The sequence below is a fragment of the Antennarius striatus genome, chromosome 11 (assembly GCF_040054535.1).
Source record: "Antennarius striatus isolate MH-2024 chromosome 11, ASM4005453v1, whole genome shotgun sequence".
In the NCBI taxonomy this organism is placed as follows: Eukaryota; Metazoa; Chordata; class Actinopteri; order Lophiiformes; family Antennariidae; genus Antennarius; species Antennarius striatus.
In genome coordinates, this window is record NC_090786.1 from 9,782,781 (window position 1) to 9,801,245 (window position 18,465).

Genomic DNA, 18,465 nt, shown 5'->3' on the forward strand with positions numbered 1-18,465 from the left:
ATATTGGTCTCCTCATAGACCATAAGTTAGAGTCTGATTAGTCCATGAACATTACAAAAAATACAAACAATCTATTTATTATTTTACCTCAATAATTTCATAGATTTCTGTAGATATGTGTTTTTTCTGAATATGATGCAGTCAGACTTTGGGGCAACAAAAGACAGACTTTTCACAAAATTACAGTAGAGAACATTCTAACAACTTAACAAGATAATTTCTCAGAAGGATCTGACACGCTAGTATGAAGGATATACTACACTGGCTCAAAAACAGTTTTGTATACTGCACTACAATTTAATCTTAGCATATGAAAATATTGTTTTCATGTTTTACACATCATTTGTGAATCACAGTAGTATTAGGACATCAAACAAAAAACAGCAATTACTAATAACAACCTTACCTCCATAGTGAACTCTCAGTAACAGCCCCCAGGTTGAAGTCATACAGCTTTGTCAAGATCAGAATCACCTGCAACAGCAACAGAAAAATTACTATTACTGTACACATCTTATGTCTCCATTGTCTGCCTGCTCCTAATCATGTTGAGTAAATACAACATGACTGCTACATCTCTTTTAATAATGAATATCTGAATCATACCGTACATTATCTCATTGACAACTGATCCTCATACTGTCAAGAGATGTCAGTTAGCTGGTGACAGGATCTAAAAAAATCCATGTGGGCTGTCAGAGTTGACTCTGCATCTCATGTGAAATAAAAACTATATGACAGCAGAATCTGAATTTTCACTGAACAATAAAAACAGATGCATTCAGTGGCTGCAGTGCACCGTTTCCTCTAATTCCCTACACTTTTGTCTTTCTTTTTGCTTTAAAACAGTGAAGCAGTTTAGCCGTGAAAATGCCAAAATATGATCATAAATGTTGATGGAAGATGTTGTGTCACTTATTTTACTGCTTGGAAGGATTCAGTTCCTGCATGGACTAAATGCTTTTGCATGCTCTCTGAGGATAGTTGGACAATGCATTTCTGGGCAAACAAAAATGTAGCCCATAAAAGCCTGCCAAGACACGAAGGGCAGAGTGAAATGGTGTGCAAATGAATTATTGTCACTCCAATGGCATTATAAATGACTTCCCATGGGGATGCTCATAACTCAGAATAGAAAAGGGGGGTTGGGGTAGAGAGTTTAGGGCAGCGCATTGAAGGAGGGGCAGTAGATAATAATAAACAAGGAGCAGAAACATGGTAAAACATGACCAAAAAAAAAAAGCAAAGCCTGGAAGATAGGTCAAAAGCTCAATTACTGTGAGTTTAAACGTATTAACCTTATGGGACCCGTGGAGCGAGTCATTAAACTGAGAAAACCACACAAGACTCGCAGGAACAAAGACATGCTTCCAAGTCTGCTTTGAAAATGTTAAAAACCCAATTGACCCACAATTTAGCCATCAAATAGCCACCGTGCATGACTGGGACTATCTGCATTACAGGTTAATTAACCAATCACACTGAGAGATAAGCATTTGCATAACTAAATGCACCATGTCTGCAAGGTCCAACACTGGAGTCTGAATCAATTTGGAGTACAGACTTCGTTAAATGGCTGTGATGTTTGCCCTAATTGTCTGCTTTGAAAAACAGATAGAAGAGAAAAAGTAAAACTGAGGATTGTTTTTCTCCTCAGTTCTCTTTTGCTAACAACAATGGCTTGGTGTCATGAGACATTATACCGTAAATACTGCCGCGTAAATTGAATCTGGAATTGATTTTATCTGTGTCAAACTGGAGGCAGTTCATTCCAAACCGAGGGGATTCAAATATCCAGAGCTGCAAATTAATTGACTGAATAAATGAATAAATGTTACAATTTTAAGGGTCTCAATCACTTGCACCATTTTGCACATGGTTCCAATTTAATCAAATGTTCACAGATTTATTTGGGGACATTAAGCAGCACCTAAAAATAGCCCAAAATAGTAAAACTTGATAATAAAAAAAAGTCTCTTAGCATTTGGGCTATCGTTGCCATAAGGAACAGTGTCTTTCTTTACTGTCCTCAATAAGTGCAATTGGCTCATTAACAAAAGTTGACCAATTTAATTGGGTCAGTGAAGATCTACCTCGGGGACCAACAGGCTAGAGAGCCACATGACTGTTTGGATGATTTGTCCCTAAGTGGATACATCAAGAGTACATCACTGGAGACAGCATGTTCGCATGTCTTTAACATTATTGATATGTTGTGCATCTGTGGCTTGAGTCAATATAGAGCAGCGGCTACACATGCAAATGCTGAGACAATGAGGGAGAGTCCATGACTCGCAAAGCCGATGAGAGTCTTACAATGAGAGCCGGACAGAAATGAAGTTGCATTAAACTACTTTATGGTGCAGCCTTGCATTTATGTAAATACAGGGAACAAACAAACACAAAATAGCTTCCAGAATTATTTTAGCCTTCTAGGTAAATACAATTTTCCATGCATATCATCGCTCACTTGCATACATGAAATTAAGTAAGGACCCTGGAAGGCCAAAAGCAGTGCATTTATTCATGTTTATGTTTTATTGATGTGAGCAAAGAGCTGTGCCCCAGGAAAGTCAACCAATCATTTTTCAGATTGGCTCTCACCCTCAGAGGACTTGGGTTTAGTCATCCTTTTATCCTAACATTCTATTCTAGAAGCTTTATTTCCCTTCTTTGCTCTCCCTGTTCGTACTCCACTTCCTTAAAGCTTCTTCTCTTTCTATCCGTCATTTTTGAATCTGTTTTTGTTTTAATTATTTCTTTTATTTGAAAAATACACTCTCCCAGTGTTTTCTTTTGCTGTTTGGGCATGGAGGAGATTTGAAATAACATAACATAAAAAAAAAAAAAGATATGACAGCCATGCAATGGTTTTGACTAATTTGATGGCAACAAATGATTCACCACTGTAAGTCCATTCTGATATATTATATCAGCTCATCCTTAAACAGATTCACACAGACCTGCAGGAGCGTTTAAGCATGCAGCGTTTGCATGTACCGCACATCCACAGAAAGAGACTGCTGGACCAAATCAAATCTTTAGAAGTTTCATATCTGTCTGTATTTTTTTTTGTTAAAGAGAAATGCATTTTAGAGAGCTTTAGTGGGACGTGAGAGGCATCTCAACCTCCTGTTGGTGGGCAGAAGATTTTCTATACGAATTGCAGTATAGGTATGAATCATCTCTACGCACTGCAATTTGGCTATTAATAAAATGGAGTGGAGTGCATATAGGCAAGGCTTTATTGTGCTTTCCAACACAACGCTTCAAATGGAACCTGTTGCTTATTAAGGCAAAAGTAAAACATCATTAAGATGGCAGTGCCTCAGACATTATTTCTTTTTAATTGGGTAGTGGGAAAAAAAAGGTTCTTTCTCCAAAGATCACACCTCCAGATTGTTGTTTCTCTCCTTCTCAGGAGAAACATGCCATGGGAAGAAGGAGAAATCTTCAGATATGCGAGAAATGTAGCCGCTTTCATGTAGATCTGATTCTGTTTTTAAAACTAACTGGAGGGTACAACTGAAGTATCTAAATTAATTTCCAAGGGACCCCCAAAGTTGATAACAGTGAATGATGTAAGGCTCTTTGTAATAACACAGCAAACGACTCGCGCTAGGAATGGCATTGGCACACTGTCTGTTTCTGTTTTTTTGTTTTTATTTTTCTACCTTTCCATCCTGTGACTAGTTCGCCTCTCCAATGACGCACATTTACATTCTCATGAATACACATAAGATTTCATATATTGCACCATAGGGTAAACACATCCAAAGAGACCGCTCCCTGGAGTCGCTCAAGTCTATTTACCCACCACATCAAAATGACTGACAAATCACTGGAATGCGTCAACAATACAGGCACACAGTTTCTGAAAAATGAGCATTCACGGGCAGATTTTTTTTTTTACCGTGCAATGCTTCTTTTCTCTATCTGTCTGGAGGTCACTTTTTGTGGATTTATCAGATTTGATGAACAGACCAAATATGGATTTTAAATCAATTAAGTGGCTGAAATAAACACAATCGGAAAAACCTGTGATGACACATGTTATCTATGCAGAGCTGGTGTATGTTTTTGTGCACTTTGAATGCTTTATATCATATGTCACATAAAAATATCACCATTTATAATAGTAATATCCATAATAAATCAAGTTATAGTTTACTGTAGAAATGCTTTAACCCTTAGTGACCAAGATATTTTAGCATCTAAAATGCGTGGGGTCATTTATACATATCATTTTAGAATATATTTTTGTTTTCAGTGTTTGTATTTATCTTATCTATACTACTACTCCTTCTTCTTTATCTGCAACACATAGTATATTCTAGAATGCTGTAACATATAATGTCAAACATAATGTATGATCACCATCGACCAATGCCAACTCATCTTCATCAACTGCAGCTGTTTTCATTGTCACATGGGAATTAGAATCAGCCTCAAGGATTCTGCAGCAGTAAATCTTGTTATTCTAGGTTTGTTAGCCATGGCTCAATGCAGCACATAGCAATGCAGTGATTAGTAGTGGAAAATTAGTATAAAATCAAAGGCTTTAATATAAAAAAACCCCCAAAAAACCAAAACAATCGGGGGTCATAAGCGAACATGGACAAGATACAATTTGAAGTGTTATGTTTAGGACAGTGGTTCTTAGCCTGGGTTTGATTGAACCCCAGGGGTTAGGTGAGTTGGTTTCAGGGGTTTGGCGGAGAAGGAGGTCCAGACAAAACACCCGTCACGATGTGTTGGGTGTTATGTCTGGACCTCCGCCGAACATACAGGAATCACTGTGTACGTATGACACATCGTGTCAATTTGTGATGACACACCTCCCTTAGCCATCACCGGCTGTAGGTGATCACGCTACATTGATTGGCATACCTTTGCTTTAGAGGATTTTGTGCATCAAGTAGTCAATTTATGCCTGTTGTGATGGTACGTTGTCTTTCTTTCTCAGAACTGATCTCTGATGCAGTCCCACCTCAACCTTGCACTCCTGTCACACCTACAGCACACCTCACCACTGTCTTACAGTCCTCATACATACTCCTCTAACATACTTCTCTGCCATTCCAGACTTCCCCATCTTCCAATCACACTACTGGCACCTGTCAATTCACTTCCATCCCTATCCTTAATCACCCTAACCTGCTGCACATCCTTCCCATCTCTGTCTTGCTAACCTGTATAAATAAGTCTCTCCCTCCTTACTGTCTAACCTAGCATACAAGTAATCATAAGCCACTTGTTTGGCCTCATTCCACCACCAAGTCTCCTTATCCATTTTCTTTCCAGATGACACACCAAGTACTCTCCTACTCTCCCTGATCACATTAGCTGTAGTTGTCCAGTCATCTGGAAGCATCTCCTGACCATCCAGAGCCTGACTTAACTCCCTAAAAGTCATGCAACACTCTTCCTTTTTTTTTCAGCTTCCAACATTTCGTCCTCTGCTCTGCCTTTGCCCTCTTCATCTTCCTCACAACCAGAGTCATCCTACACACCACCATCCTATACTGTTGGGATACACTCTCACCTACCACTACTTTGCAGTCACTGTTCTCCTTCAGATTACACCGTTTTCTCAAGATGTAGTCTACCTGTGTGCTCCTACCGCCACTCTTATAGGTCACCCTATCCTCCTGCCACTTTTGGAAAAAAGTATTCACTATAGCCGTTTCCATGCTTTTTGCAAAGTCAACCACCATCTGTCCTTCTGCATTCGTCTCCTGGATACCAAACCTGCCCATCACCTCCTCATCACCTGTTTCCTGCACCAACATGTCCATTGAAATCTGCACCAATGACAACTCTTTTACTTCTAGGTATGCTCTGCATCACTTCATCAAAGTCCAACTAGAATTTCTCCTTCACCTCCAGTTCACATTCTACCTGTGGAGTATACCCACTAACAACACTGAACATCACACCTACGATTTTTAGCTTCAGACTCATCACTCTATCTGAGGCCCCATCCACACGATAACGGATATTTTAAAAACGCAACTTTTTTGTTGCGTTTACGCCTTCCGTCCACACGGCAACGCAGATATCCAGAACGAAAACGCAACTTTTTAAAAACGCTGGCCGAAGTGGATTTTTTAAAAAACGCTGGGTCTGCGTTGTCGTGTGGACGGTGTATCCGCGACTTTTTAAAAATGCTGACGTCTTGCCTGCAACGAAAACTGCTGTGATGTCATATTTATGGGCCCGTGTGTTGTGACAACAAAACACGGAGGATTCCTATTGGATAACATTTGACTGAATACTGCCACCACATGGTTGGGCATGCTTATAGCCGTCTTCGAAAACACACTGGTGCGTTTACGTGTGGACGGAGATTTTTAAAAAAACGCTGTCGTGTGGACGGGAATCGTTTTTGATGCGTTTTTAAAAAGTTCTGTTTTTAAAAAAATCTGTTATCGTGTGGACGGGGCCTGACACTCTTTTTACCTCCAGGACATTCCTAACAAACTCCTTAAAGATAACCCCTACTCCATTTTTCTTCCCATGATAGAACTTGAACCCTACTCCTAAACTTCTAACTTTGCTACCTTTTCACCTGGTCTCCTGGACACACAGTATGTCTACCTTCCTCCTCTGCATCATGTCAACCAACTCTACCTTTTCCTGTCATACTTCAAACATTCAACGTTCCTACTCTCAGTCCTATACTCTTGGAGTACCTCATCTCTCTCTTGTCTCCTACACTTTCCTTCTCTCCCTCGACCAACAATAGTCCAATTTTCACCTGCACCCTGTAGGTGAATAGTACCGATGGTGGTTGTTGTAAACCCGGGCCTCGATCCGTCCGGTATGGAAGTCATAGAATTGATATGCACATTGCGAATAAAATGTATTTATTTGTTGCGTATTCCTAAAAATCTATATCAACATAGGCCTAAATAGCCAGGTTATACTTCAGATCCCAAAACAGGGTGTAAATTCAGTAAGTATAAACACTCTGTGGACATTATATATTACCGTGAATATGTGCTGTATGTATAATCTCTCTCAGGACACACTGTTAAGCTCAATAAGGTCAGGCAAATTTTTACCATAAGGCACAGACCTTAAGACCTCACCACTTTGGTGAGATGAATGGACTCAAAGCTACCACAGTCTTTCAAATGTGTATAACATTAAGCATTGAAATAAAGTAAATGATTGAGTTAAATAAAATATTCACCACATGTGCAGCTATCATGAGCAGGATAATTTATTATCAAGAATGCATCTGTTTCTGGTACCAAGCTGTTTATTCCTGTTTAACATTCAAAATGGGTTCTTTCACTCACATTTGGACCTAGTATTGCATGGCCTTTCAAAAGATATGAGCTTTTTGGTATGCCCATGTTGGCATCAATATTTAGTATTATGAAGACACTGATGATGACAGTATACTCTACAATTATTACAACATTAAATAAGCTTCCATCATATCATAAAAGAAAATGTGCGAGAGCCAACAATTTCTGACTAACCAGGTTACAGATCAGCTTTTCAATACATTTTCACATATGTCATGACATGTAACTGGGCTTGCGCTAGCCATTTGCCAAGTCGCCATAGGCGTGTAAATTCCAGATTGGCTACAAGGTTTTTAGCCTGTGTAGCCACAGTGGAGTTCTTATTTTTAGGGAAAAAAAGGCTAACACTTACAACTTTTTTTGACTCGTGATAATCCCCGAGCGACAACAAACTTTTTCTCTCGCTAGCGCAGCTATTTCTGTCGTCGCATGCTGACGGAAATAGTGGCCGACGGAAATAGCCGACGGAAATAGCCGAAGCATGCCGACGGAAATAGCCGAAGTGACCCGAACGCTCCCGATCATTAAATATGCTCTTGAGTCATGACCTCCTCTCGTCCAATGAAAAACAAAAAGATTCTGTTTTTACATGCTAAACCCGCAAATTGGTGTACGACAAGGCGAGGACGATCGATCGAAAGAAAATGAGAATAGAGTGTTTCATAGTCGATTTTGTGTAAAAATCTAATTGAACAACAAATGGTGAATGCTGAGAGGGGGTAGGAGTGGTGACAGACTGATCAGAAGGTAAATGAAAGATATTATTAATATTTTTTTGTAGTCTTCGACTTTTGATCCCTATGACCGGCAGGAATGACTAGCGATGCATGTAAATGTGTATTCACCTCGCTTGCTATTTTATATGTCTTTTTAAATTGAAATGAAACATCATTTTATCGAATTTAAAAAACAAAACAAAAACTAAGCTATGGCATACCAATGGTGTTGGTGGTGGTCAAAGTTAAAATGTCTTCTAGTCCAAGTAAAACTTACAAGTAAACATTGAGTAATATATTGTATGACTATCTTCACATAGTGAATGCAAGTTTTCAATTGTTGAATCTCACATTTATACCTGCATAAAAAAGGATAGAAATAAAGATAGTTAAGCTTGAACTGTTGACTTTAGTGTATTTTTTTAGGTAAACCGAACAGAAGATTTTGCCCTCAGAATGCACCAGAATGCAGGAAAACAACCACATTTTCTAAAAAATTTTCCCCCCCGTGAGGGCTATCCCACCCATGCACCCCGACATGGCGTTGGTTGTCCACGCGCTACGCCACTGTCTTGGACACAGAGTGTGGCTTTTTGTGGCTTGCTCAATTCTTTTACGAGGAGCCACAGTAGCTTAGTCACACTAGTTCCTAGTGCAAGCCCAGTGTAATAATCTCGAAAAAAAGGTAACATTCAGCTTTCAATACCAGAAGCAGGTTAGCAGTCTGAATGAGGAAACAGGGTGACAAGCATAGAACATAATAGGAAGAGACAAGTCTGCCTCATAATGCAAATCCATAGAGGCCACCTAATGCATCCTGGCCATTATCAGACACCAAAAACTGGCATATCGGTGTGAGAAGAGCAAGCTGGGACATTGTTCACTCAACTACACTGTGCATTACTGGCTTATTCATGCAGATGAGATCCTGAGGACACAAAAAAAAAGTAGTTTCATTTGTTGTTCAGCTCATTACATCTTCAACTTCATTAAAAGAAGGAAGATAGAAGCCAGGAACAAGAGAGTCACTTGAGCGATTTGAGAAATACTGCATTTTCTTTAAGTCAACTCACTAATTAGGATCCCAGATTTCCTTCCCACACCAACTGATGATTACTTTTCATTTTCATTTTTAGTGATATGATGAAAAAGATCAGCAGCCAAGCACAAGAGAAACATGTTTTGTGTCCCTTGCTGTGCCAAATGTGATTTAAAAAAATGTACCATTAGAAAATAATCTAGGAATCAAAATGAACTCGAAACTTGCCACAATGCATCCAACTCTGCAGGTAGGAACAAGAACTTTTTTTCCCCTCATAAGATTACATTAATATATTCATGCATTCATTAGAAATTATCTGCTGCAAACACCTGCAGAGAACAGAAATACAGTATTGGTTGCAAATTTGCATAAAATTCTTTAAGGCTTGACAGTAGTGAGGGCAAAATCAAGAAAAGGCTGGGGGAATGAAAACAACATCTTGATTGTAGCTCTGTGAGGCCGTCTGCAAAGTAGAGCACTTAGCAGTAAAGACAAACTGCTTTTAAGAGAAATGATTCAGTTGGAGAGACTTTACCCCGTCCTCTTCTTATTTGCAGGCCAAATTGATTGTTTGTTCTTTTATGGGTGAAAACGTACTGAAGGGATGCTGCTTTTATCAGGAACACCTCAGTGAAATAATGTTCCTTGTGCATTAACCTGCTGTCCGCATGTTTGCTCATCCTCCACACTCTGGTCATATAGTCCTAATGCTCTGAGCTTTGGAGGTTTCAGTAGTCAATCTGGTCCTCCTTGAATATGTGCATGGGCAGTGTTAATAAAATTGGCTTATAGGATTCATTTGCAATAAAGGCTCTATCGTGAGACGTTTTTGTGAACCTGTTATGTGTTTTGATGATGATAATGTCATGGCCTGTTGTACATGTGTCATGACATGTAATGTTGTTTGCACGAAAGATAGAAAACAAGAAATGGTGCACTGAAGGACAAATCTGAGGGAGATTTTAGAAGTCATTTAAATGTTTTGACACATCTGACAAGGTTTTTAGTCACATCCTGTGCAATTTAAAATTTATTTGATGCATTATAAACAGTGTGAAGAACCAGAAATACATTAGCATTTTACCCTTGCTGATTTTCTTGTTTTGTTCTTTTCTATTCTTTTTCTTACATTTAGTGTTCAAAAGTAAAAGGTATGGTAACTGGACTGCTTTTACTTTCAGTCTGAAATACTGTATTCCCTGAGCTATGGAATTAAACACACATTAGAAATAAACCCGGGTGAAATATGATAATACATAAACTGGTTTTGGTCATTTTTAACACCAGCATGTTGGAGAACTTTGAACAGTGTAACACCGATCAGACAGTTCTTCCAATCTCTTCTGTTCCCTCACTGCTTTGGCTCCTAATGGCTGGCCTCCTGCCTGCAGGGGTCTGAGCTGGAGCCAAAGGCAGCAGTGTGTCCAAATTGAGATTTTGGAAGAGAAAAATCCTCCATCTAAAATTGCCTCCATCGCCGTCAAAAGTGCTGGGAGAATCAGAGATCCTGGGTGACTTGAGTCTGTTATCACTCATTTGCATTTCACATTATGTGTAGAAGAGAAACCTGATGAACTCTTTAATGATTTATTTATCATGTCTCCTCCAAATTATAGTCATCTATTGAGCTTCTCTATTCTGCTTCACCGCTAGACACTGACAGACATCACTTCACTGGGAACTTCTATTTAGAAATAAAGCACAATGGTCCTGGGCTGAACTCAGGTCACGGTCAAGTCGAAGAGTGAACACAAGTGTTGCCAGATTGGGTGATTTTTATGCACGCTGGGTTAGTAAATTTGTTTTGATTTATTTTTGTGTCATTCAGGCAATTTTTCTGAAACTAACACTGTGGAGACAGGCCAGTGAATCAGCTTTTCTCCCTTTCCAGGTATTATAATTCCAACTGACAGGGCACTGAGCTAGGTGGGCTTAACATGCAATGACTGATATCTGATGACCGAAAAAACCAAATGTCAATCCAGTTAATTACAATGAAATGGAAACTTTGTCTACAGAGCCTGTGGCTCTGTGATAAATGCCTTGTAAAAGCTCCCATCTGCTCATATGTTTGATAACCCTTTATGTTTACTTTTTTTTTTAGATATTTGAATTAATTTAGCAACAACTTTGGATTTATCTCATTATATTGTGCAGAGGAAGAGCAGAGTTTCCTTTTCATTAACAACAATGTTCAGCCTTATCACGTATGCGTGAGCCATAAAGTCTTCCCTAATCAAGACACCATATAAACGTTTGTTATATCGATAAGAATGACACTAGTGGTGAGGAAGAAGCCTTGACTGTTAATGGACACATAATTTCCGAATCACTGATGACTCTTTCAATATTTCAAAGGATCAAAGATCAAATCCAAACCATAAAAACCTTATTACGCCTACATCGACATTATTTTGCAAAGAGTTTAAAAATAGCCACTGAACATGTACAGTAATATTGGAAATTAAACATGTTTTTTGGACAGTTTTTTCTTATGTTGCTTTCGGAAAAATACAATCTGATTTACATTACATTCCTTCAATATATTTTCTGTGTAAAAAATATGATTTTTATAGAGCAAAATTAATAATGGAGGTCAATGTTGGTCCTTTGGTTTTTCTGCAGAGCTAATTTGATTTTGTATTCACTGAAAAAATCATGGAGCATCATAGTGGCGCAATGGGTAGCACTGTCACCTCACAGCAAGAAGGTTCCGAGTTTGATTCCTGTCTGTTTGGGATGACTTTGTTACTGTTGATCTGCAGGGCCTTCAAGGTACTACGCAGTATAGCTGTTATAGAATACCTACAAAAAGTGTGGGGAAACACTAAGGTATATTTGTCACTTTAGGGTTAGTTTTGCTCCATTATGTTGTGTACCAGTATTTATTAAAACAGAAAATCATTCAATTCTCATTTTTCCTGAATGCCCGATTATGATTTCATTGTTTTTAATGGTCTTTGTTTTCATCTTTTGTACATTGAAGTAGCAACAAGAATTTATTTATTAGTACCATTTCATATTTATAACATAACTACACCATACACTAAATCATGCACTGCATTTTTTTGTCGTTGGGTTTTTTTTTACACAGAAGCTCTTTAATCTTTTTTATGTATGAAGACATTTATTTTTTATCTTGTTTACTACTTTATTTAAATATATGGTCATGAAATGTTGTTTACTATAGTATCATCATAAAGCTACCGGTATACTCATTCCACAGATTGGCTGATCTGCATTTGTTGCACCCGGTTTGTTTTTGGTAGTCTAACCATTTGAATGGCTGCAGCAGTCCGTCCCCACTTTCTCACCCTGAAATAAAGAATACTGTCTTCAGCTTCAGGGACTGCGTGAAATAGTAGTATTGCTGAATACATTGTCTGTACATGTCATTTCATGTTCCAGGCTTATTTCTTTAAATCCTTGATGCTATGATATACTTACTGATACCAATGTGCCATGAACTGTGTGCAGATTTTTACCTCTAGCAACAGTTAAGATGATTAAATTACCAGAATTTCTGGTTAACTGCAATATTTGTGTCTATATTTATGAGTTAGTTTAAGCAGCTTCTCAGTGTGATGATAAATTAGTTTTATTTGTTAAAGCAAAAAGCGACCAGTCACTTTAAAGGATTTGTTTGTGAAGACCCATCGGGGGAGATTTCAGTGTGTCATTGTGTTTCTTTTTCCATCATCGCCATTCACTGCACGGTATGTGTGTGTGTGTGTGTGTGTGTGTGTGTGTGTGTGTGTGTGTGTGTGTGTGTGCGTGCGTGTGTGTGGTGCTTTTCTATCTCACTAGATAGGAAAAAACATTTCTTATTCCAACTAATACATTCCTGTCACTGTAAACTGCCAAGTCAAACCATTATTTAAGCCAACTGCCACCTGAACAATTCCAGTCATCTTTAAATCTGATGGTAGCTGCTGTGTTGCTGTAGGGCAGAGTGAGTCTCACTGCATGTTAGCAAACCCAGTTCACTTGTTATACTGATGAAACTAAAGAACTGAACAAAATCAGCCGTGACCTTTGGGTGTACAGACTTCTCCTCAGAAAGTAACGCAGTTTATATTAACTTTTCTACCTCCATGGTGATTAATAAGGAGATCATCTCCAATTTGAATTTCAATTTTTTTGATTTTCCAATCAGAGAATGCATTAATTTGTTTTCATAACCAAATCACAGCTATAATATGTGTCTCCCACACTGCGACAGTTATTAAACTAATTAATCACATGCAAAACTGTCAAATATGATACCCGCTTTGTCACTTTGATTAACATTTCACTAAATGTGTGTGTGTAAGTGCATGGGACTGTTAAACATGGAGAGACTGTGAGGAAGCAGAGAAGGATTCAAGCAGTGACAATGTGCTTGAGTACGCAACTGATGCAGGCCTTTACATTGAGCTCAATATGCACTTTGTGAGGCAAAGCTACGCCCCAACTGCTGATGAAGTGCTGAAAGCCAATGTTGATGTGATGCATTATGGTCCCAGAGCACAAATGATTCATGGGGAAAAAAAGGGCAACATGTCATTTGAGGAGTTAAAACTGGGATTTCACTGAATTATTACTACAGAGGGAGAAAAACTTGCATCTTGTGTGTCATAAAGTAAAGCTGTGGCAAAAAAAAGAAAAAACAGAGTGCAACCTTTTTCTCAGTAAACCTTTATAAATTGCCCATCAAGGCTCCTGATCAATTGTTTTTGCTGTAGTAACCAGCAGATGACCACTTACATAGCACGGAGGATTGCTGCAGTTTCTATCAGCATCTCACAGCGGACAGTGAACCCCTAAAGGCTTGAGACGGCTTGGATTAATGAACCAACGAATGGTGCTGACACCCTGAGGGACAAGCAGGTAAAGGACCAAAATGGCTAGTAGAAAAAAAGATTATTTTGATAGATGTCCCTTTTTTTACTGGAATCTTAGAGCTGAAAGTGCAATTGTGTGGAGAATATGAAAGACAAATGTGAGAAGTGAACAGAAAAACAAAAACACATCAGAATATTTCCCTTTGTTATATCTGAACACCCTGATGGAGGCAGCTTTTAAATGCACTTTTCATCATCCTACAACACCCGCAAACTCCGGTCAATCACCTCTGTGAATTGGGAAGCCATTCCATTTGATTTTATGGATCAAGGACTTTCTATGCGACCAGCATGTTAAATGGAATGACTGTCTATCTAATGAACCGGTTTTAAACACAAGTGTACCCCAGGGCCTTGCCTTTTCCTCATTTTTATTGTCTATTTATACCGATGAGATTATGTGCGACAATAACTGCCTTGTTCCGACTAAGCATGCGGACAACACGGCCCAAGAGGCCTGTCTGATTCCCAGTCAGTGGCAACAGAAAAAGACAATGTAACAGAGCTGACAGATTGGTTTTGACTCTCGCTACCTCAGACAAAACATAACAAAAAAAATAAAAATAATAATGAGACTTGGCCAAGAGGAACAGCTGACCTCATCAATGTCCAGCTACTCCCAGAGCATGTCTTTCATAGCAGGCCAGTGGAGATGGATGGACCTGTATTCCCTTCATGCAGCGGGTACGCATTATTTACACCAACATACAGTATAATTTTTGCAGCAGCAGCTCAGGGGATATGGTGTCAATAAATATGATCATAAATGGTTCTCGGCTTCAGTAAAGTGTCGTGGATCGGTTGGCACTATGGGAGAAGCTAGAAAACCTGGTCATTCAGGAACCTCAAATGATTTTTCAGCCAGTAACTCTCTGATCACCAGCTGGCTTTTACTCTAAGACTTTGGCCTTCAGGATGGTGGGGGGTTGGTGGGGGGTGGGGGGCAATGGTAAACTTTGTCCCTGGAGTTTAGACTGTGCTACAACAGATGTTTAAAAAGATTATAACAGGGAAATATCTAAGCTTCAAACATGTGAGGCAATAAACAGAGATATTGATTTTGTATACTGCAGACGCCCCTATCCCAGTATAATGAGTATTATTCTGATTTATTCCAACTCTATTTTCACTAATATTTATAGCAAACGTCATTAAAAATCCCAACCCCATATATATCAATCAAAGTTTGCATTCATGACATATATAAAGGGAGAAACATACTCAGGCAATCAATGCTACTTGTAGGTAGGACACATGTATTTATATGATAATTTGTGCAGCATCCGCGGTGCACCGGCGTCATGCCTGGAGTATCCCCCGCCTCTCGCCCATAAGTCCACTGGGATAGGCTCCACCAATCCCCCGTGACCCACGAAAGCAGGAAAAAAGTGGATAGGAAGGCTTATGAATGAATGAATGAATTTTGTGCAGCATTTGTTGTATTCCCATGGCCATGCCCAATCAAAATGATCTCTCTTATGTTTTAGACCACACAGCCATGACTCAAGGCTTTGATGTATCAGACAATCGCAGGTATCAAATAATAGTTACAGGACTGATTTGTGGACAGATTTGACATTTTATGCAATGAAATTCTTCATCATGTCTGAACTCTAAAGATCCCCTTTTACATTTTTCTCATTTTGTTCCCTGTGGGATTTCACATCTTGGCCAGCTCACAGGCAACGTGTCGAAGTGAATATTTGATAGACCCAGCCTAGACCACAGGAATGAAGTAATTTCCCTTCAAATGTCCCTTTTAGATTGGATTTATTATCAGCCATTTACATCTGATATCTCCTGAGCTCTAACATCTAGTCATAAAAAGCCATCAATTTAAACTCTGCAGTTCCAGTCGCACTTTTGGGACAGCAGACGGGGATTCAGACTGTATAAATCTCAGATGTTGACTGGCTACAGTGACAAGCCCATCAATGATGATCCAGTGTCATCCGATGTCTTTTGTGCTGCAGTGTCCTGCAGTACAAAAGGCCATCACTGGGGAAAGAAAAAGGAAACGATCAAACTTACAACATATTTCACAATACGTCCTACAAATCAGAATTTATTAGATTACCCATTCATATAATTCATTTCTGACACTGTGATGTATCAACATGTCTGAGATTCCACTGATGTTATGATATATTGTCTAACAACAAGAATGAGGTAAATGCTGGATCACATAATTCATCCAGTGAAATATATTAGTCTTGTTTGGATAATGTATTAATATCTGCACTGTTTTCGGGACACAGACATTTTCTGATCCGGTCCCGGATTAATGTTTCTGCCTTACATCACTTCGCTCAAAAAACTAAGATGATCTGAATTACCTGAAGGAAAAGGCAGATTATATCCTTTCTTTTGCACAAGGCTGTTTGTATCATTAAGATGTTTGCGCTTGACGATTAGTGGAACTTTCCAACACCTCTACATGCTGCATATGTAAAGGAAGAGATAAAATCTCAATGTCTTTGTCTCTGTGGTGGTAAAACAATGTGGAACTATAAAATGTGCGTGTACTTGCAGGTGTATGCATGTGTATGTAGTGCGCCTCTATGTGTGAGGAGGTGGGGGTGATTTGAGTGATTGCTGCAATGTCTTGTAATCCATTTAAGTTGTGCACTTTTCCAGCAACCTGTTTTGGAGAGCACAGCTTCCAACATTTTGCAATGTAGAATTCACCCCACAGTAATCTGTGAAGTCAATGTCGAATATGGAGCATTAGAAATCAACGTATCAATTACACTCGAGCTGGACACATCACCCCTAAAATGAAGCTTCAACCTCCTCACAGACATTGTTTGATTTAATCACTTCATTAATAATTAATTTGCTCTGATTGTTGGCATAAAAACAACCCCCTTCCCATAGCTCAATGTCAAATAAAAAATGAATATGATACCGATAATTTCAGAGTGATATTACAAATACTCCATTTAAAAGAATTACTACTCTCGTCTGAAGGGGAGAGAAGGAACACTGCGAGTGTGTAATATATCAATGAGTCGTCCATCAAATCGCAACAGCAAACAGCGTGAGAATCACATCTTTTATGTGGAAAAGGACAAAATATAATTATGAATGGAAAAAATGGAAAATGCATTGTTCAGATCAAAATTATAGGCAGAAACATTTAGTTTGCAGGAAAGAGTTTCCTCGTGCGTACTGAAACGGCTGTGCGTAAAAATGCAACACCCGTTCAAAACTGTTCAAAAATGTTGTAAATGTGCATGTCACATCAGGGAAATGTAAGAGTGATGAGCATGTTAGAGAACTACAAGCTATCTGAAACCTGAAATGATTTGATTAAATGCATTTCCAAACTGGAACTCACGCTGCTGTTGTGTCCGGACCAGTGCACCATCGCCTGGTTGTGAGCCGAGTCTCCCGACAGAGCAAAGGTGGAGGTGTCCAGGTACGGCTCTTTTTGCCTCGGGTTAACCCGTGATTCCTCACCACTTCTCCGGTACTCGGCTCTTGAGTTGGAAACTCCTTTGACAGCCTCCACAAACCTCTCTCTTGACTGCGCTTCTCCACTTATTATCTGATCCACATTTTCGGCGTATGTTGTACCGACACTTCTACGCGCCCTTTTTCTTGTGTCAGAAATATTGTTTTCTAACCATATATTGACGTTACTTTCCCTTTGTTTGTCCTTGGAAACACCAACATACTTTTTATCAGGTATCTTTAGGCAATTTGGACAGTTTGGTGCCGGTTTTACGCCGATAGATGCGTCGTTTCCAAGTCCACTCTGCTTGGCATTCACCACTTGCGTGCCTTCGGTTGGTTTTAAAGCATCAACTGTTCCTTTTTCAAATGCGCTTGGAACTTTTGTGATACTGCTGATTTTGTCGGAGACATTTGGTTTTCTAGTTCCACGTACCTCCAGCATCGTTGCCTCCAGGCGGTGAAATTTGTCGTATTTACCGAAATAACTTATTTCCGCTTGAGTCACAAACTTGGGTTGAAAAGAGTGCAGAGACGCGAAAGCCAAAAAGGAAAAACTCCACAGTGACCACAGTCCCATTGTGTTCCCCCTGACAAATAATATGTAATGGGGAGAAGACGTGGCAGAGCTATTCTGTTCTAAAATATTCAAGGTGTCATGTTTATGAGCAAGCCGTTCAGCAGACCCGCTCACGTCCAAGACTTTGTCAAAGTGAAGGACCAGTTGGGGAGGCGCTGCGCATCAGGCAAATACGCCGTCTGAGACTGACTGTGGGAATGGACTGGGCTCATTATTCATGAGCCTTTTTTTTTTTTTTAAATTTAAAAAAAGGCTTTAAAATACTTTTAAATTGTTACATGTTTTTATATGTCGCTTTGGGGGGGGGGGGGGGTAGTTTCTTATTCAGCCAGGTCTCAAGCTATTTGTATAATCCATAAAAGTTATCCAAAATAGAATTGAACGGGCTCGAAACGATTGACAGCAAAAGTGATTTTAGCCTTTGCTGAGCTGTGGTGTGTTCACTGTGGCTACATACATCTAACGGGAC

General features: G+C 39.2%; 1 protein-coding gene across 1 annotated transcript in view; it reads right to left on the bottom strand.

The window, feature by feature from the left end:
- Window positions 1–18,089, bottom strand: part of sorcs3b (sortilin related VPS10 domain containing receptor 3b) — a 46,588-nt gene extending 28,499 nt beyond the window's left edge. Inside the window, exons 1-2 of the mRNA XM_068326923.1 lie at window positions 17,301–18,089; window positions 407–474 (exon numbers count right to left, since the gene is read on the bottom strand). Of these exons, the coding sequence (XP_068183024.1) occupies window positions 407–474; window positions 17,301–17,996 (764 nt within the window). The 5' untranslated portion in view covers window positions 17,997–18,089. The remainder of the gene's footprint in view (window positions 1–406; window positions 475–17,300) is intronic.
- Between the last annotated feature and the right edge of the window lie 376 nt (window positions 18,090–18,465).